Raw genomic sequence first — 21,692 nt, 5'->3', positions numbered from 1 at the left:
AAAGTCTTTCAGCAGCAAGATGTTCTTCCTTGGTAGTTATAGCAGCAACAACCAACTAGCCAGACTTTTCTCAATCAAAGAGTATGTTCCAGCTTTAGGGGTATTGCTGGAGAGTTTTGGAAAGGAAAAGGGGTTAGTTCCTTTTTCAGCTGTTCTGCTGCACACAGTGGTACTTCACTGTAGGTGTCAAGAGAGGATCCAGTCCATATCTATAGCAGGTGGGTAAGGTGCTCCTCAGCTCTGTTTATAGAGCGGAATGAGTTTGTTACTCTTGAACTCTACCATTTGCAGTAGTTGCAGTTTTAGAAACAGGGACAGACTGCGGCTCTGATAGGGCAGCAGTGTGTAATATGAAGCTGGATTAACCCCAAGATAATTTTCAGGCAATTCTTAAAAAGGACTTTGGCCATTCATATTCAGAATCTGACTTCTGACTGTCCAGTCCATTCTACTATTTGATCAGCTGTGGGACTTAGGGATCCAGTCCTCTGGAGTGCTGAGCACCCTCAGCTCATGCCAAAATCTATTGAAGTGAAGGGTACTCACTATGTCTCAGGAGATGATTAACATCTTGCAGATTTGGGCCCTAGGTGACCTGCTGCTGAACTAAGATTTAAAATTCCATTAACATTCAGCTTCTTAATGAAGTGTAATATAGTAATGAAGCACAACTGCCCCGTAGAGGCAAAAAGTCAAATGAAAACAAACTTTCCATCAGGCTTTCTGCATAAATAGAGAACAGCATTTCTTTCTAACCTGCTTTAACAGATTGTGAGTCTTTGTGTGTTGTGTTATTCCCCATCTTGTACTTTGCTAATGCTGTATACAACAGGGGAATTTCCCTAGTTTGGCTGCTGTTCTCATAGCTAGGAGATTGGGAGGATGTTGTGAAGTAACCATCTTCAAAAAAAGAAAGTTTTGTTTTGGCCAGTTTTTGTGGTTTCAGAATACTTGAATGTGCTCTGGCCAGCACACAGACACATGCAGACATTATCAGCATCAGCATGCACTAATCAGCAATCAGCATGCACTCTATCAGTTACCTACCTGGGCAGTGTTTATCCTATGGGGAATTTGGTGGTTATGGGATGGCAAAGAGGACGTATGTGGGAGGGCTTCCCGCATCTGGGCTTCCCTTGCCAGACTCACCCAGATCAAATGAGTTGAATGCTACAAGAGTTCCTGTCCATAGTTCCTGCCAACCTCCTTTGACATCAGGTTAGGACTTCAAGAAATTGATTCAGATATAAGTCGGTATTCCTGCCCCCCCGCCCTCCTGCATCCACTTCTTGCTGCCATTTCCCCTGTTTGTTTGATCTCTATGCAAATCACCCTCCAGGAGGGCTGAGACTTGAAGCTATGTACATCTTTTGGAGGCAAACAAATGGCACTTCAATCAGACCTGGGTTTAGGCTTGAACATGACATTTCTCATGTGGTGATAGATATTTTTGACATTTTGGACTGAAGCAAATCTTAACTAAAGTGGCACAGGCACATCAATTGAGTATTGAACAAGAGAGTGTTGCTACCCACCAAACTGTTCCTCGAGAAAGACATTTTCCAACACTGTCCATCTTTTCATTGCTAGACTTCTGTATGGATCTTAGGGCAATTTCATTTTTTAATGTTCTTTTTATTAGACTTTTTCCACAAAAAGACAAGTTGCCAACATAAGATAAGTAACAAATTAAGAAAACAAAAGATAAATATGAAAGATAGTTAAAGAAATCCAATAATGATAAAGTAAAATAACTTAGTTGAACACTAAATCCACACAGACATTAAAAGAAAAGGAGTACTTGTGGCACCTTAGAGACTAACCAATTTATTTGAGCATAAGCTGTAGCTCACGAAAGCTCATGCTCAAATAAATTGGTTAGTCTCTAAGGTGCCACAAGTACTCCTTTTCTTTTTGCGAATACAGACTAACACGGCTGTTACTCTGAAACAGACATTAAAAACATTAAAATTAGTATACACAAAAGTAATGGACAATACGGCCAAAAACATGCCTTACAGAAAATACAAACCAAGCACATAGCGTGGCTTTCAACATTAGGTGTACAAATAACAGCTCACTTCATTTCCAGCCATGCCAACAACTCCTAACCACTGTGTTCTCAAGAGTTCCTTCCAAAACACTGCAGACTGGACCTCTTATCTGGAGACATTTGACCGTGGTACTCTATCTCACTACTGCTCACTGTTAGTCTGAGTGACTATAGTTTACTCTTCTCCAAAATCAATAGCTTGGGTGTTTGCTCTTTCCCCTCTCTCCCCTGACCCTGGTTGTGTTTCTCGCTATACCCCTGTCAAGCTTCCTTCCCCACTCTGAACTCTAGGGTACAGATGTGGGGACCCGCATGAAAGACCCCCTAAGCTTATTCTTACCAGCTTAGGTTAAAAACTTCCCCAAGGTACAAACTTTGCCTTGTCCTTGAACAGTATGCTGCCACCACCAAGTGTTTTAAACAAAGAACAGGGAAAGAGACCACTTGGAGACGTCTTCCCCCAAAATATCCCCCCCAAGCCCTACACCCTCTTTCCTGGGGAAGGTTTGATAAGAATCCTCACCAATTGGTACATGTGAACACAGACCCAAACCCTTGGATCTTAAGAATAATGAAAAATCAATCAGGTTCTTAAAAGAAGAATTTTAATTGAAGAAAAGGTAAAAGTATCACCTCTGTAAAATCAGGATGGTAAATACCTTACAGGGTAATCAGATTCAAAACATAAAGATTCCCTCTAGGCAAAACCTTAAGTTACAAAAAGACACAAAAACAGGAATATACATTCCCTCCAGCACAGCTTATTTTACCAGCCATTAAACAAAAGAAAATCTAACGCATTTTCTAGCTAGATTACTTACTAACTTTACAGGAGTTGGAAGGCTTGCATTCCTGATTTGTTCCCAGCAAAAGCATCACACAGACAGACAGAACCCTTTGTTTTCCCCCACTCCAGATTTGAAAGTATCTTGTCCCCTCATTGGTCATTTTGGGTCAGGTGCCAGCGAGGTTACCTTAGCTTCTTAACCCTTTACAGGTGAAAGGTTTTTACCTCTGGCCAGGAGGGATTTTATAGCACTGTATACAGAAAGGTGGTTACCCTTCCCTTTATATTTATGACAAACTCTATGGGCACATGCTTGGACAACAGGTGAATTAAAACTAACATTATCCATCCCTGCTCTATTTTCAATTTTACTGAGTATGTCCTATTCTTAAAACATTTACCTCACCAAGGCATGTACTTTACCATGGTAAACAGCAGTAAAATGTACAATAGCCTCCAAGTATAAAACAAGCAAAGAACAAAGACATATTTCAAAACCCACCAATTCCTAGAGATCCATTTGCAAATCTTGGTGATCATCCCTATGATCTCATACGTAATGAGAGAAAGATCATCTTCTGTCAAGAAGCAGTTATTGATCCTTGATTCTGAGAACTAGTTTGTGCCAGCCCTGGTATCAGTTAGAGCAGCCTTGGGGCTGCTCTAACTTATGCCACTGGCACAGAGTCCTAAGCAAACTCTGGAGAAGGACTGTGATAAAAATATGTGATCTGGAACATAGAAATATATTGCAGGATTTGCCCATGCCAGAACCACCACCAGCCTGATATCCTGGCAGAGGAAAACAATGATTCTGGAAATCAATTCTGCCGGTTAAATTCGGCAGTAATTTCTCAGGTCAATTATCTGCAGTGAAAGTTTTGCATCAATATGGACTGCAGGATTTGGCCCACTGTATGTCAAAGCTGATAAAAGGAGATTAGGGGTTTTTTAAATGGCACAATAGCAGTCTAGAACTCCCTCCTAACAGCTGTTATCTTCTTTAATATGTTTAAGCAGTGAAAATAAGTAATTCCCAAATATCCTCCAGGTCACAAAATATCTTGATTGCTAGTTATAACATATATGCTATTTTCTGATGTTCACTGGAAGGGTTAGAGTTAGGGTTAAATCCCATCTTTTATATTATCTAATAGGTAAATTGTAGATAGAATTATGTTATATGCAACTCCTAAATTATTACAGCCAGTGCACAGTTCTGTGGCAGAATGTGTCCTATTAATGTTGAAGGAGAAGCCAGCATTCTGCGTTACTGTTTCACTGCAGATGCAACATCGGGTTCTAGTCTTCTCACCATGAACAGGGGGGCTTTAATTGCTTAACTCCCTTTAGTGGAAATAGGAGTTACTTACATAAATATCTTGCATGATAAGAAAAGAATAGAAACTTGTGAAGTCAAAGTTCATTTGCTTGCACCTGTTTTGAGAAGGAAATTTAGACCAGGCTAAGTTGAAATCAGAGCCGGGTCCAAAGAAAAGCCCAGAATTGAATCTGTCAATTTGAGGGTATTTGAAATCTGGATTTGAATTTAGCAACCAGAACTCAATCTCTAGCTGAAATGTATTGATATTTAATAGTTCAGAGCTTGAATGTAGCTGGAATAAAAGACAACGAAGGAATAATAGTTTTTTCTTACACTTCATGTAGCGCCTTTCATCCAGAAGGCTCCAAAAGCACTTTACAAACTATATATCGGGATCACTCACCCACTGCTGGAATGTAGCGACCTCTGGAGTGTTACACAGCAGCCATTCTGCGCCAGCTACACTACACAACAGTGTTCTTAGGAAGGGACGGGAAGAATAACTTATCCAATAGAAACTATGGATACTTATCTTTAAAGGAGCCCTTGTGTAGAAGAGAATATGAGGCATACACGCAATACATGCAGCCTATTTTTACAGTAGATAAAGCATGCTGTGTAAGCCCATGTAGCACATACATAATACAGATATAGTATTATGTAGATACAGGGAATAGATGCAGTATACTCAGGCATGCAGCATATATTCAGTACATGAAGTGCATACAATGTCTGTACAGTCCTCTACAGTGGTAGGTATTAACCACTTATAATAAGTGTTACACTGAACAGAGGCCATGTTGTGAATGTATATTAGATACCCTCACACTGTTGGTGCATTCTGTTGCTTTCTGCCACCTGAGTAGTGCAGGTACCTTTCTCCACTATAGTCACACCTCTTAGAGTGACTGTAAATACAAAATGATTAAAATATTGAGCAGACAAACTATTATTTTTATTTTAATAAAATATCCTTCCTGAAGGTAAAGCAATCTCATCTCCAGATAGCTCCCTTAATGCAACATTTGAGAAGTTTTGACATTTATTTCAGTCTCTCTCTCTCTGAGCTAACTGTTCCTGGTACCCACTTTGTTTGCATCTCAGGATACTGCCCCTTTATGCTTGTTGCAATTTGGGTGTATTTATTCTCTGCTCACTGGTGTCTTTGACTTTTAATTTTAGGCCAGGTGGCACATTTGTTTTCTTATAGTGCAAGTGGCAAATAGTTTCCACGCCCTCTCATGATGTCACCTATTTATCTATGTTGCATTTGTCCAGTGTTTGGAAAGTCACAGGTAAATAAAGGTGAACTGAAAGGTCTACATGATTTTCAGGGAATAAGTTAAAAAAAGCAGAAAGTCCTGGCCTGTTGTGTGACTATACCAGGTACTTACCCATCAGCCAACCAGAAGCCTCCTTTCACAATGTTCACATCATAAACATTTATAAAATATCTCATTAGAATTCATGTAAAATATAATTCATTCAGCTGTGAATGATGAGATCCCATCCACACTTTTCGCATGTATGACATCATACTCATGGAGTATGACATTAAACCAAGAGGGACTGGGCTCTTGGAGTGTGATGTAAGAATGACTCCAATGGCACACAAAATGAGCACACACAATGAGCAGAGTAGCATGAGGCAGCAGCAGTGACCAAGAGCTAGGGGTAAAGTAAAAGAGGTGGGGGTATGAAAGTGGCAAAAAGGGAGGCAGCAGGGAAAGGACTGCATAATATGCAGGGTGGGGATAGTAGGGAGAGGCAAAAGGTTGTGCGTGGGACAGGGTACAGCAAAGCAAGGAAGGAATGGCATCCCATGTGGGGCATAGACCCAGGAGTCTGATTTATGTATAATATAAATTAAAAACCAGAAGAATGGTGACTTTAAGGTTCTCTGGGTTTCACTGACTCTTGTGGTTCACATTGTCACTAGAATATTTTGATTCTGTTATTGTCATATAATTTCCCCCAGGTCAGGCAGTGTCCCTCCTATTTGAATTAGACACTATGTACTCTACTCTCTATCTACTGCTGGAAATTGGTTCTAAAATTCACTTTTACACATCAAATTTGACTACTTGTTTTCAGATGTCACCAGCCTCTACCGTCAGCTGTTGACTCTAGTCTGGTGAATATTTAACAAATATAGCAAAAATCCTGCAGCCAGCTACCATGTAAAGTCCTACATTATTATCTAAATAGATTTCACTAATACATATATAGAATCATAGGACTGGAAGGGACCTACAGAGGTAATCTAATCCAGTCCCCTGCACTCATGGCAGGACTAAGTATTATCTAGATCATCCCTGACAGGTGTTTGTCTATCCTGCTATTAAAAATCTCCAATGATGGAGACTCCACAACCTCCCTAGGCAATTTATTCCAGTGCTTAACCACTCTGACAGTTAGGAAATTTTTCTTAATGTCCAACCAAAACCTCATTTCCTGCAATTTAAGCCCATTGCTTCTTAACCTCTGAGGACAGGACAAGAAGAACAATTTTTCTCCTTCCTCCTTATGACAACCTTTTATGTACTTGAAAACTGTTATCATGTCTCCCCTCTGTCTTCTCTTTTCCAGACTAAACAAACCCAATTTTTTCAATCTCCCCTCATAGGTCATGTTTTCTAGATCTTTAATCATTTTTGTTGCTCTTCTCTGGACTTTCTCCAATTTGTCCACATCTTTCCTGAAATGTGGCGCCCAGAACTGGACACAATACTCCAATGGAGGCCTAATCAGCATGGAATAGAATGGAAGAATTGCTTCTCATGTAACATTCCTGCTAATACATCCCAGAATTATGTTTGCTTTTTTTGCAACAGTGTTACACTGTTGACTCATATTTAGCTTGTGGTCCACTATGACCCTCAGATATCTTTCCACAGTACTCCTTCCTAGGCAGTCATTTCCCATTTTGTATGTGTGCAATTGATTGTTCCTTCCTAAGTGGAGTACTTTGCATTTGTCCTTATTGAATTTCAGCCTATTTACTTCAGACCATTTCTCCACTTTGTCCAGATTATTTTGAATTTAATCCTATCCTCCAAAGCACTTGCAAACCCTCCCAGCTTGGTATCATCTGCAAACTTTATGAGTGTACTCTCTATGCCATTATCTAAATCACTGATGAAGATATTGAACAGAACCGGACCCAGACCTTATCCCTGCAGGACCCCACTCGTTATGCCCTTCCAGCATGACTGTGAACTACTGATAACTACTCTCTGGGAACGGTTTTCCAACTAGTTGTGCACCCACCTTAGAATAGTCCATCTAGGTTGCATTTCCCTAGTTTGTTTATGAGAAGGTCATGTGAGACAATATCAAAAGCCTTACTAAAGTCAACATCTACCACTTCCCCCTATCCACAAGGCTTGTTACCCTGTCAAAGAAAGCTATCCGTTTGGTTTGACAAGATTTGTTCTTGACAAATCCATGTTGACAGTTACTTATCACCTTACTTTCTTCTAGATGTTTGCAAATTGATTGCTTAATTAGTTGCTCCATTATCTTTCCAGGTACAGAAGTTAAATTGACTGGTCTGTAATTCCCGGGTTGTCCTTATTTCCCTTTTTATAGATTGGCACTATATTTGCCCTTTCCTAGTCTTCTGGAATCTCTCCCCTCTTCCGTGATTTTTCAGAGATCTATGACTTGTGCATATCAGTTTTCACAGCATTCTAGACAATAGAATTTTAGTATACAAATACTCTTACAGCTACTGCAGGCTGATTGGCTAACAGGGACCCACTATTGCAACTCTTAATCACGCATTAAACATTTATCAGTCTGAGCCTATTGTGAAATACATTTGAAAATGAACAAAGGGCTTCTAAAATGGTTTCCTACATCTCTATACCAAAAAAGGGTGTCACAAAACAAAGATGCATCTTTAGACTCCTCCAATCCTGGAGCCAGCCTGGCTCCTGGAATATGTTAGATCAGCAGCAAATCTGCCCTAAATTACCCATGGTTGCCAATAACCCCAGCAACTGAGTATAGATAGAATATAGGAATGCTACGGCCATGCCTCTTTTCCCTGCTCACACCCACAACACCAGGATGAAGGGTAGTGTAGATGCCAGTAGCATGGCTCTGTGCCTCTGATGTGAGGAGAAGCCTCAGGAAGATGTATCCACAGGATTTATACTGACAGTCAGTGTTCATGATACCAAAGTCTCAATTTTCATAGTTCTATCTGTGTCCTGCAGTAGCTTTCAGGGTGTTTAAAAATTCCTTAAGTAGCCTAGACAGATAAATGATATGCTAATAGGCTGGAGCATGGCCGGAACCTGTAGGCTGACAGTTCAAATCTTGTCTAGGCTGGTGGTAAATTAGAGCTCTAATAATCTTACTTTTGCTTGGTGGCCTGTGTGAAATGGTTTAAGCCCAGCTCCAAGTGGACAGGTGCCTAAATCACAAAAACTGCCATCACCATGAGCACTAATTAACAAACCTTCCCAGGGACGGGCAGGTAATATGAAATATCCTCTCACTCCAAGAATGGTCCATCCAAGTCATAACACCTCACAACATAAAGTCAGAAATGCTAAGCCTAACCCACAATACCCATCTGGACGCTGGGCAAATGTAAGAATAGAGTTTACTCTGGTAAGGCATGAACGATCCCACTGACAATAAATTATCAAGCGTAAAATCTGCAGTTAGTACAGGAAACAAAATGAAGAGAACCACTGAAACTATCCCGAATTCCTGAACAACCTCAGTGCAAGGTTTGGCAAAAGTTTATTTGGATTAAATGAGAAAGATTAGATTACCTCTTATTAGTGAAGTAGTTACTCATTTTTTTAAAAAAAACACCTGATCTGTTGCACAACACATTAAGTAGCAGCATAACAACATATTGTCCATTGCAGCACGCTCATGATAGGATTCCATGGGAGTCTGCAACTCATGAGTGGGTTATGCTGGCAATTCTCGTTGATGTCTCAGTTCACAAACACCACACATATCCCTTAAAATGAAGCTAAATCAGTTAGCATAAAACTCAATACAAACAGCAGAGAATTGATTTTAAAAATTAAAAATCCTAGAGGACTCAAAGAGCTCCATACCTAGCATTGTATTGGGATCACAATTCAAAGACTTATGGGTTGAAAGAGAAAAACCAAACCAAACCTCCCCCCAATAATTTAGTGCCAACATATAACAAGCTTCTTGAGTCAAAGTCAATTAAAACCTGAAGTTGTAATGAAAGAACTAAATGCCAGGAAACTAGGATGAAAGAATTACTACCACAATAACACCAAACAGTTACCACCTGTTGACGACTGAGTCATGTGCAGTCTGGCCTAGTGGTTGGAGCAAGAGTCCAGCCTACCAGTTAGTGCTGAATCCAGACAGGGAGGGTCCAAGAGTGAAGTCAAGAGTTGTAGCTGGGTGTCAGAGACCAAAGCCTAAACCAAAGGATTAACTGGAGTCACAGTCAGAAAGCATAGAAGAGGGTCAGAGCCAGGAGTCAAAAACCGAAGCCTAAGCCAAAGGGTTAATGGCAGTGCAGTCAGAAGGCGAAGCTGAGGGTCTGAGTCGGGAGTCCAGAGTCAGGAAGAAGCCAGGAGCTTGAGCAGGAGCAGGTACAGGTTGGGGCTGGAGCAAGGCTAGAGAACACAGATGGAGGGACAGGTCCAAGTGCAGCTGTGTGCTAGGAATAAGTTGAACAACCACTGAACTGCTGCTGTTACTGAACTTAACTATCAGCCTCCTGATTCCTTCAACCAATTATCAGGTGGCACAGCCAGACAGCTTCTATCAGGGCCAGATGTGTTCTACCAGGTTGCCAAGAGATTGGCTATGCTGCAGGCTAGGCCCATGACATTACTCCCACCTCAAGGGAGCCTCATCGGAGCCATGGGACCAGGTTTTAGAGTGTATTTCTGATGGAAGGCAGGTACGATCCGGAGCATGGATGTTTTCTACCAGCTCCCATGATTGCTCTTCTGGTCCATAGCCTTCCCAGTCCACCTGATAATAGCATTTGGCTTGAATTCACTTAAAGTCCAGTATTTCCCTAACCTTGTACTCCTCTTGGTCCTGGACATTTACAGGGAGAGAGTGAGGAAGCACAGTGGTCAGGAAAGGGATTCTCTACATAATGTTTCAGACACGACACATAGAAAACTGGGTGGACCTTCAAGAATTCTGGGAACTGGAGACTAAATGCTACAGGGCTAATTTGTTCCATGATCTTAAATGGGCCTAGGTCCTGGTGGTCCAATTTGGCTGAAGGATGTGCGCACCTTCCACTGACACGGTTGGTGTGGCTTGGCATTTGTTGGCTGGCATGATGTTTGTAACTCTCCTTGGCAGCTTCTAGGTGTTTGGTAAGCTCTTAAAGGTGGGCAACTAGATCTGCTGCAGCAGGGACTTTGGAATCTGTAGGTGCAGCTGACTGGAGGCAAGGATGGAAATCATAATTTCCATAGTACATTTTAAGTCGGGTAGATGCATGGGTGGAGTTGTTGTATGCAAACGATGCATATGGCAGAAGGACAACCCAGTCATCTTGATGATAACTGAGAAAGCAGTGGAGGTATTGTTCAAGGATCTGGTTCATTTGTTCTGTCTGCCTATTGGTCCGTGGTTGATAGGATGAGGAGGTAAGTGGTTCCATTCTTAAGAGATTGCAGAGTTTGTGCCAAAACCAGGAAGTGAATTGTAAATCTCAATCTGAGACTATTCTGGTCAAGAGACCATAGAGCTGAAAAATCTAATCTAGGAAAATATAGGTAATTTCCAGGGAGGCTGTGATGGAACAAATGGAAATAAAGTATGCCATCTTAATGAGGAGATGAACAGCGATGAGGATAACCATGCAACTCTGGAAATGAGGTAGCTTCACGATGAAATCCAAGGATACCAATGACCAGGGTCAAGATGAGATAGGCAAAGACTATGGAAGAATGAGTGGTTTGGCATGTGGCCACTGGCTTCAACAGCAGAGACCATATGAACTAATATACCTCTTAATGTCAGTAATCAACCATGGCCAATAGAAATTCCGTAACTCGGTCTTGAGTTTTGAAGTGGCTGAAGTGGCCAGCAACTGGTGTATCATAATACAACTTTAACATCTTGAGACTGCGCTGGTCCTCTAGGATGTACAAGGCACCTTCTACAATAAAGCAGACCATCCTTCAAATGAAATACTGAGCTAGGCAGATAATTAGGATAATCTAGGGTCTGTCAGATTTTAGTAGCTTGGAGGTCTTGGGGAAGCAGGCACCAGAGGAGGGACATCAGGTCCCTGTTTGTTAACCCTCGAATAAAATTTGAAGGGCATAAAATGGTAGCCAAGGGAGCTGTATCTGACTCAGCATATTCATCCTTGTAGGACAAGGTGTCTGCCTTCCCATTTTCTGATCCAATATGGTAGATGATGATGAAATTGAATCTGGCAGAAAACAGTGACCAGTGGATCTGTCACTGGTTATGGTTCTGAGCTGTTTGGAGATATTCCAGATTCTTGTGGTTGCTAAGGACCTGAACCAGGAACCGAGCTCCCTCTAGAAGGTGCCTCCATTCTTCGAATACTGTCTTTATCGCAAGTAGTTTCTTGTCCCAAACATCATAATTCTTCTCAGTCGGGTTAGTTTTCATGAATAAAAGGCATAGGGGTGAAGTTGGTTATGAGACACAGTATGTTGTGACAGAACGGTTCCAATGAGTTCATTAATAAGTGGCAAAGGGTAGTGGTTTTGGACTGTCACTTTGTTCAGAGCTCAATAGTCAACACAGGGTAGTAAGAAGCCATCATTAGGTTGCCAGAAGACGGGCTCTGCTACAGGCTAGGTTCCTGACACCACTACTGCAAATGGGAGAGAATGTTAGATTCCAGTTAGAAATTAGTTGGCCACCCGGCATGGTAATAGCTGTACCAATCACAAGAAGATCATGTGTCACAATCACTCTTAAAGATGTAAGCCCTATCAGCGGAACAGAAGACATCTAAACAAAACCAGGGAGGAACCATGGCATGCTGTGTCTTGAGGACATCCAGAATGCTGCCCACTGTGCTTATGTACTGAGAAGAACACAAGTCCACCAGTCAGTGATAACAAAAGCAATAGGAGCATCAACTTTTCCTGTCTTCTCCTCCTCTCATTTTGACTGTTGTAGGTCTGTCCTTAATGGCCAATGGAGCTGCACCCTTATACACCAGCAGAAAATATGGCCAAAATGTGTCTGCTAATCTCTTCATTTGTACTTAGACATTGAAACATTCCCCTGCTCTTAGACGGCTTGATGTCCATTTGCTAATCCAGTATCGCCTTAGTTTTCAGGTTCCTTCAGAGTCATTAAATGAATCTTTAATTTCATATTTTTAATCTCCAGCCTGTTTCCTAGGCACTTGAAATACTAGATTTCTATCTCCCTAACCCCTTGTCTTTCTACATTGGGCTGCACTCACCATTTGGAAGAGCTCCCCTGCCTCTCTGCACCTGACTCCTTGATCCTTTCCATACCCCATCTCTAAACTCATCTCTTTACCATGATCTAGGACTTCTAACCTACTCATTAAAAAAACTCCTCTCCCTGATTCTTTGAATCTCCCTGAATTCATTCATTCTCTCTGACTGTTGGATTCCTTTTCACTTCATGTTTTACTATACCATACAGATGCTAACTGTATGAGATGTACTGTAATCTACATTTAACTTGTATGAGCATACATAGGCTGTAAGCAGCTATGAAACATTCTGTAACAAGTTTATACAAATGACACTTAAACATAAATTCCACTGCATTAGCAGAGAGAGAGAGAGAGAGAGAGAGCACGTACATGAGGGGATTGTTCCATAAGCACTAATAATTATCCTTCACAACAGGCTTACTGTTTTAGCCAGAAGTATGACATATACACCTTCCCAGGCCAATGACTTGGCATCAATTATTACATCCTGTACACTGGCTCTATGGCTAGGCACTTTGGTTTGGGCTGGTATTTGACGGGCACCACCATTGCATTGGCAGACACTTGATAGGTAATGCTGCCAGTGGCACATTTTTACTTCTCTTTGTCCATACAACTATCTTTGCAATATTCATTAAGCGGAAGAGAAGTACATAAGAACTGCCATACCAGTTAGGACCAATGGTCTGTTTAGGCCAGTATCCTATCTCCTTACAGTGGCTAATCAATTAGAGAAAAGTTTTGAAACACCCAAATAAACCTAAACCATACAAAACTATCCCCTGGCTAGAATTCCTTTTCGACCACGACTGGTGACCATTTTATGGCCTGAAGCATGAAGACTGATACTCCTGGTCATTTACAAAAAAATCCTAGCTATTGTACCTGCAAGTGCTCTTTTTGTTCATATAAATGTCAAGTAGGAATGAAATGTGGGGGCCCCTAGTGCTCAATATTGTCACTTGCTTTCATGCTGGTTTTCTCATGGTGGCAGCCTCCTGGAATGTTACAATTTTAGAAGAGTTTGGCTTCTGATCTGAACTTTATAGCTTAAGCTCAGCTCTGGTAGTCGCACATATGCATCCTGCGAAGGATGGAAATCATGGTTTTAATCTCAGAATTGGCACTGGTCTAACTACCAATTGGACTTCAGGCAATGGAAATATTCAAGAAGCTGAAGCATGCTATGAGGGAACCATCATCTGTTTCTCCTTTTATTAAATGTGGGAAATATTATGTGCTACCAGCAACAAGACAGGAATGGACCCAATGGCTTTCACTGTAATATAAAAACACCAATGTTTTCCCTCCATGTATTCATTAAAATATATTTTTCTTCTACTCATGGCCCTGATGGATCATCCCAGCTTATGAAAACTAAGCTTCTGCCTGTCTGATTATTAAATCATTTCCAAAGCAGATGGGAAACTACAGCGGTTTAAACAACTAGGCTGAGACTGCATGACTAAAAATAGCACTGGTAGGCTATTTTTAATTAGTAAGATGATCACACATGTCAGAGGAGAGAAATGTAGATTATATGGATTTATATGTGTGTGTGTGTGTGTGTGTGTGTGCTTAAAATTAAGTTATAACCCTTAATACCAGGTGCTATTTATAATATGATATATGATGTCTGATATTTATGATGTCATTTATCTATACTTGTGAGCAGAAAAAGGATAATTCAGCTTTGGTTATGTCACTCCTTGCCATACACTGAAGAAAACTGTATTAAGTTAAACCTGCCACTTGCACAGTGCCATCTTTGTTAAAATGAGGTGGATTAGAAGGCACATTGAAGCAAGAGGCTGTCAGATCTGCAAAGTCCTGCCCACCTTGACTGTGACTGCCCCCTAGATTTACGCCACAAAAATCTTCCCAAGGCCCCTTTGAAAGGTTTAAAAGATTATAGGTTTTGAATTATGCTTTCAAAGAATGACCATCAAATATGTGGCCCAATGGGCCGGGTGAATCTTGATGGATGTGTAAGTAGGGTCTGAATGAGCTCTCCCCTGATACCTAGTGTTGAGCTGGGGGAAAAGACTTCAGGAACAGACTGTGTTTTGATAGACATGCCTACTCTGCCTAAGTGCGCAGCATGGTGGAGCTGCTTTGCCAAAATGATCACTTTTGGCTCGTGTTGGGTTACAGATCACTTCAGTATTGCGTGCAGTGGTAATGAAATGTTAACCTTATTGTATGAAAAAAAGATAGCAGAACTGCACTTAGCCTGCCCTGAATGAGGAATTCCCCCTAAACTGAATCTCACTCACTAAGGAGGGGTTAGGGATACCAAATCCCAGTGAAGGAGAGAGGGTGGATACAGGTGTTCTGACATAGGGGTGTGGGCTCTGCCTAAGGAGCCCTGGACAACATTTGACTCTCCCCTTTGTACTGTTTAAAGACAGAGCTGATTGGACTCCATTGAGAGTCCTTTTTTTGTTCAGTGATCACTAGTGCTGAAATCAGTAATAACCAGGTGCTGAGCCTTACCCAGGTGTGGAATAGTGTTGCAGTGAAAGTCACTGCACAGCCTGCACTAGCAGTGAGGTTCCCCACTACCCTCTGACATCACTGAGACTGGGTTTAGTGGTGGAACCTCAGACCATCATGTTGCAGCAGAGAGACAGAGGTAGCAGAGTGCGGTGGCAGTGGGATGGTGGTGGCAGAGTGACCAACGGTGGCAGCAGAGTGAATGGCAACCACTGTGAGCCAGTTGCAGCCGCAGTGCAGTAGCTGAGGCATTGCTTGATGCTTCCCCGCTTCCCCTAGATGGGCGGTGAACTCATATGAATGTACCTCTGAACTGTGGGTTTTCACTGACCATGGACAGCAACTGTGAGTGGGGTGCAGTGGAGGGAGAGAGGAGTGATATGTTAAAGGAACATTTGTTGTTGGACTTTCATGCTGAAAGGTGAGAAACTGAGGCAAAGGACACTGCCCAGCATGCTCTGGGGTGTTTGCTTGCTCATGGTCATTTGCTTTCAAATTGTGGTAGTGGTGTTTTCCCAAATTAATGCTGGGTTCCTTTTCCCCGTTTATTAAAAGTTTTCCTTGCTCTACACAGAGTCACTGCTTGTGACAGGGGAAGTATTGCCTCTTAGAAGCACCCAAAGGTGGTGTTTAATTTTCCCGGATTACCAGGTGCGGCTTGAGCCAGTTCCGTTTTGTATTGCTAAGAGGAATCCCTAGATATTGAACCTGGCCCTTGTTGCTGCCGACTCCACCTGGCAGAAGTGTTGCAGATGCTTACATCAGACCTGTATATCTGTCCATATATTTTTAAGGACTCACCCTACATTAGAAGAGAACTTTGCATTTGCTCCACTTATGGAACTCTCGTGTGAAATCAGTGACAATTCTATGCAGAGAACAGCTGTGAGATCTGCTCCACAGTATATACATGGACCATCAATGTTGCACTGGTGGCTGTGACATTTGGTACTAAGACTGTACTGCTGTTCCCCCTGGCTGTGGTACAGCTGGGGTAAAGCCAGAGCTTGAAGGGAGAGTGCATGGGTGTGAATAGACAGCAGTGTTGATGATGCAGGGGCTGCCACAATGTACAGTGACAATGTCATTGCCCATGTGTTACTTCCTGACTGCTTGGAGGAGGCCTGAGGCTCAGAAGCAGAAAGGAAAATAACAATGAAAATATGAGCTGCAAATATTTCATAAGAGAAGTTGAGGAGTCTGAGGATATCTGGCATGTTGTGAGTTATCAGGTCAAGTGAGCCGGGACATGAAATATAATGCCCTGATTCTGCAGGTAGAACTCCCTTTGGTGGCAATGTGGAGCTCCACTGGGGAGCAATTGCAGAATATACCCTTTGTTACATAAGGGTCGTGGAGTAATGAGTACCCTCCCCGTGTAGTTGTGCAAAGATATCAATCATTGCTTCAGGAACATTTGTAAGTAAAACATGAAACATTTGTTTTTCTGACAATTCTGAAAGCTGCTGAAGGGCAAAATGTTGCCATTTCTGTTGGGTTTAATGTGAAAATGGTGGTATCTGGCTTCTGCAGAAACTTGGCACATTTTACAGTAAGAAAAGATTTTACACTAAGAAAAGATTGTATGCAATTTCATCTGTGAACCTCCTTCTGAGTCAAAACTACCCCATGAGAAGTCCTGGCTTTATGGATTTGTAGAAATTAAGGTTCAGGATGAAAAGAATCATCTTAATAAGGTCTTGCTCTTCCTTTCTCCTCACTTGTCTTCCCTGAAGGCTCCAAGTTTCGGTCTGGCTAGTAGGGTGCCATGGCGTCTTTTCTGATAGTAGTCTACCTGGTCTGGAGTTAAACTACATCATCCAGGATAGCAAGAACCTCAGAACATGACACTATTTTTAAGAGCTTAGGGACTGAGCCCACAAAGCATTTCACCCACCTGAGAAGGCATTTTGGAAGCAACAAAAGCTTGTATTTCATTTTTACCTAAAACATGAGACAAAAACTGCAAAATATTTTGTGGTTTGAAGAAACCATATAACAAAATAAATGTTTGCCCTTTTCTCCAGTACTGTGAATCTCTCTTTTCACACCTCTATATTTATCAAACAAGTCTGAGGAGCCACAGGTCCTGAACCCAGGCCCATGGGCTGCTGCCACATTCACAACTCCACCCAACAGCCTGCCAAGGACTGGCATATTGGGAGCCCTAGCACCTTACATTCCACTGAAAGTACCACCCATGCCACAAGGCCCTGGTTGGAGGATCTCTGGAGCCCCTGATTGGACCAGGTACACTATTTAACCCAGAAGGGGATACAAGACACTGTCTGTGCAACGAAGTGGATCCTGGCTTGCTGTTGCTACTCCCAGCCTTGATGCTGGTTCCTGACTTCATCCCTGCCTTTTTCCTCGTTCCTGCTTCTGTTCTCTGACCCTTGGCTTGACTCCCTGACTCTAATTCAGCTCTGGCCTCTGACTCTGGTCCTGACCTTCGGCTCTGATTCCTGGCTTTGACTCTGGATTCCATCCTCTGGTTCTGATCCTTGCTCCCATTGCCCAACTCCTGCTCTGACCACTGTGTCAGACCAAACACTTCCCAGCCCCTGACAACAAGGAACTATGACATATAATAAGTCACAACAGAGAAATATTGAGGGTCCAATTTTCACTTACACTAAGGCTCGTTTTATGGTTTTCTGGCAACATAAAGAGACTTAAACGGTGTGGATACAGCCCCCAGGGAGGTCCTGCTCAGCTGATGTAGTACCTAGGTTCAGAGGTCCTCCTCAGCTGATGTAGTACCAACAAAAAGGCTTGGTGCTGTCTGTGCTCTCAACGCACAGTACAGAAGGCAGATTGTGGACATGTTAGAACATGGGTGGGCTGCACTCCCTTATGTCTACTCTCAGTTTCCCAGGGCACTTAAGTGGCCTGTGGAAGCAGACCATAAATTAGAATAGCCCCAATTTACATCAGAGGCCTTGTCAGTGCTTGCCTGGGTCCTGAATACAGTGAGCACAAAGATGGCTTAAAACTATCATCTATCCCCCGCCTCCCCCCCCCAGCCCCGTCTCTAGTGCACGAACAGTGTAACTGAAAATCAGGCCAAAAGAGTTTTGATCATATGACGATAGGCATAAGGGGGAAAAATTAGTAGTCTGTAATATTATCAAAAATCCAGTTTCCTGTGTTGTTTAAAACAGCTTATTGATCTCATAAGATTTTAAACAAGAACAATTATTTTGTTTAAAGTGACAATGACAGGTTAAAAATCATATGGGTCAGATTTTCAGGTGATGTAAATTGGCTTGGATCCATAGAAATTAAAGTACAGCTAAACCAATTTATACCAGCTATAAAATGCAAGGACATCATTTACAGTTTACTGCAATACCTAAACTATAGATCAATCTATGATGATTGCCTTGACTATATTTTATATCATAACCCTAGTACTTCGAGACGAGATTTTCATACTAATCTTGAAATCAAAATCCTAAATACCATATTCTGCTCTCAGAACCATATTATGCTACTGTAAAACCAGTTACTCCACAGAAGTCACTGACTTACTCTCAGTATATATGAGCATAACTGGGAGCAGAATCTGGCTCCAAGTGTAAAAATATCTATACTATATTTCTTTTTGTTTTCTTCTCTCTGACTTTCTGACAATTTTAGAATACACACACACACACACACAGATTGGCTGAGTAATATTTTGTATATGATTGTGTTGTAAACATGGGGTTTTTTATGTCTCCCATATGCATTAACTATATTAAAGCACTACAAAGGAAACCTGCCAGTAGAGATAACACACATCTTTGGAGTCTGCAGACATATCAGATGTCACAACTGAGTTTCGCTTGTATAGTTAGCATGACAGCATCAGAAAGAACCCCTTGATGCCTACACATTGTATTATAGCTCACACTTACCTGAGTAGTTTCCCCTTTTCTATCTGTGTATCCAAATATTTTATCTTTATATATATGGTGCATGCGTATGTATTATATAAAAATATACATACATGTATGTACACACACAAATACAAGCATATGTACTGTAGCTACACATAGTACAATTCCTTCATTACACAGGTGTTTGAAAATGTAAGAAAGATCATGTTCTTTTCACAAAATCTTGTACTGAACAGTAGCTTCTTACAGATTCAACCGCATTCTGACTATCATCTTCATCATCATACATCACCTTCTCACAACACCAGCAACAAATCTGGGCTACCAAGGAAGTTGTTGCAGTTGATACATAAAAGGTGCAATATGGGTATATATGTGTTTATATATATGTTATCATTAACCATGCACAGAAATCAATATGGATACAATACAAATGACGCTATTATAACCATGCTGTCCTACTACAATGTGCAGGGTAAGCCATAACAAATATTGTAGTGTGAAAATAGCAAAACCACAACCTGCCTTTTAACGCTAACCAAAATTGGCCTATTGATGTGGTGATTTTTATCCAGATTGCACATTATGGAATTCTGCTCCCCTCCCCCCCACAACCCTTTCTTAAGAGCTACAGTTTTGATGAGCGACTGAATTAAAAGAAAAGCTGCAAAAAGGCTAGCTGCCAAAAAATTAAAAAAGAACTAAAAAGTTAAGCACCAACACCCCACAACTAAAAGTAAAACGCCGAGGAAAGAAAAAAAAATAAGGAACTTACCACACTGCGAGTGAACTTTTCTAGAGAAGTTCTACGACCTTGCTCATTCTCTGGCTTTAAGGGGAAAAAAAGTGGGGAGAAAAAATACAGAAAAAAAACCTTCAGCTTAAATGCAGTTTTTCAAAACAGCAGCAAAACATAAGGAAGCAAAAAAATAAACAAAATAAATTAAAAATTGGATTTATTTTTTTTTTTGCAAACAGCAAACCCTTAAAGAATGAGAGCCACCAGCTGTCTTGGAGAACGACACTTTTTCTTCTCTTCTGTTAAAAATGTGCTCCATAGCTGAGTCAAAGCTATAAAACAGGGTCTGTGTAGTGTTGTTATTGATTTCTTGTTGAACTTTCCTTCTGTAGCTGTTTGTGCGGAGACCTCTGATTCTGGTTAACATCTGCCAAACAGTTGATTGGAAGCTCCTAGCCAGATTTTAGAAAGATGGAAGAACCACGTCAACTTTATAATTTTCTGGGGAGTGAATGCAGTGCTGGAGAAAAATAGCACTGGAATTACAGCCTGAACTCCTCTGTTTATTGAGAGGGTAGAAGCAGATTTTCACCGCACTGCATCACTCAATGTGCCTCACCTCTTCTCAGGAGAAGCCACCTAGGTATGAGGCAGCATATGTACACTGTGTATGGCTGTGGAAAGATGAGGTCATGTTTTTGGCCCGGGTTTTGGTTTACACAGAGCTTAGGGATATTCATATGCTAGAAGTCATAAAACTTCATTGCAATAAGACTGAAATACATACACCATTGGCTTATTAGCATGTACATGAAGAACATGGCTCACCTCAGGACTGAACAGTATTTCATTTGGCACAAGAGAGATTCTTTTGGACACTAATGAGGAAAGAAATTGATGAGTTATTGGCATGTTTGTCAGTATGTTGAATGGAAAAGACCTAATAATTAGAAAAAAATCACCAGCCCTTGGCAGAGCGCAACAGCCACCTCCCTTCTCCATTGTTTGGCTGCATTTAGACATTAGTAAAAGGAAGTAGAGAACACATCATTTCACTATATTTACACAGATCTCTCCAACAGCCAATAAATCCAGCAGAACATTTGACAATAAAGTACTCAGAGACTTTGTCCTTCAATCTGAATTTTCTGAAAAGATCCATGAGCATAAGGAATTTGAGAATCAACTCTTAAAGAGACTTGGGGAGTATAGAGAGATACAAAGCATCCACACCGCCACACCTGACCATCTTCAGGGAACCCAGTTGAAACAGTCTGCAGAACTTTCTCAGTAATGATACATTGTCTGAGGAACAATACATGCAGAAGGACTGTCTGTACCACATAGTGCATGATTATAATTGCTCCAAACATAAATGGGTGTTCTCCATTTTATTGCTGTATGGTCCCATCGCCAAGATTTCCTATAGATAGGTTTGACTGTGTACAGAATAAAGTGGGAAATAGTCATGCCAAGTGACAGCTTGAGGATATGTCTGTATCAAATTGTGAAACCCATTTTGTTTCAGAAGCTCTGCTTTGTACTGTAACCTCCTTCTTGGAGTGTGACCTTCATGCTGTGTTGTAACCTCCAGGGTAGATTAAAGCACCCATTTTGTGGCAGGAACTTCACAGCTAGTGAAAAATTCTAAAAAGCTGAGACTGAGCAAACAAGGGCCACCAATGTTGGATAACTTTCCTACTGGAACAATAGATTTTCTATCAGGAGGGCCATTGACTTTGAATGACTGTCTACTCAGAAACTAATGGGGCCAGGGAGCGGGCTGGAGACTAGAACTTCTGCAGAAAGCACAGAGGTGAAGAGGGGTGCTTCTCTAAGCAAGAGGCAAGACCACTGCCCACAGGCAAGTAAGAAGACAAGAAGGGATACCTAGCTTAAGGATGCCGCCCAAACCCAGGACTCACAGGAAGGGTGAGATCAGGCCTGGGGGGCTGTGTTCAGGACT

At 41.5% G+C, this 21,692-nt stretch overlaps 1 protein-coding gene across 3 annotated transcripts in view; it reads right to left on the bottom strand.

The window, feature by feature from the left end:
- RGS6 (regulator of G protein signaling 6) overlaps positions 1 to 21,692 on the bottom strand; it is a 495,346-nt gene that overhangs the window by 14,663 nt on the left and 458,991 nt on the right. For 2 of the 3 annotated variants that reach the window (XM_043550214.1, XM_037900327.2), the window contains one exon: positions 19,763 to 19,816. The exons of the other annotated variant lie outside the window; for it this stretch is intronic. In XM_043550214.1, coding sequence (XP_043406149.1) covers positions 19,763 to 19,816 — 54 coding nt within the window. The remainder of the gene's footprint in view (positions 1 to 19,762; positions 19,817 to 21,692) is intronic. 3 annotated transcript variants of the gene reach the window in all.

This window comes from Chelonia mydas, chromosome 6 (assembly GCF_015237465.2).
Source record: "Chelonia mydas isolate rCheMyd1 chromosome 6, rCheMyd1.pri.v2, whole genome shotgun sequence".
NCBI lineage: Eukaryota > Metazoa > Chordata > Testudines > Cheloniidae > Chelonia > Chelonia mydas.
Note: the sequence above shows the minus strand (reverse complement) of the source record. Positions and strands in the feature narration are given on the sequence as shown.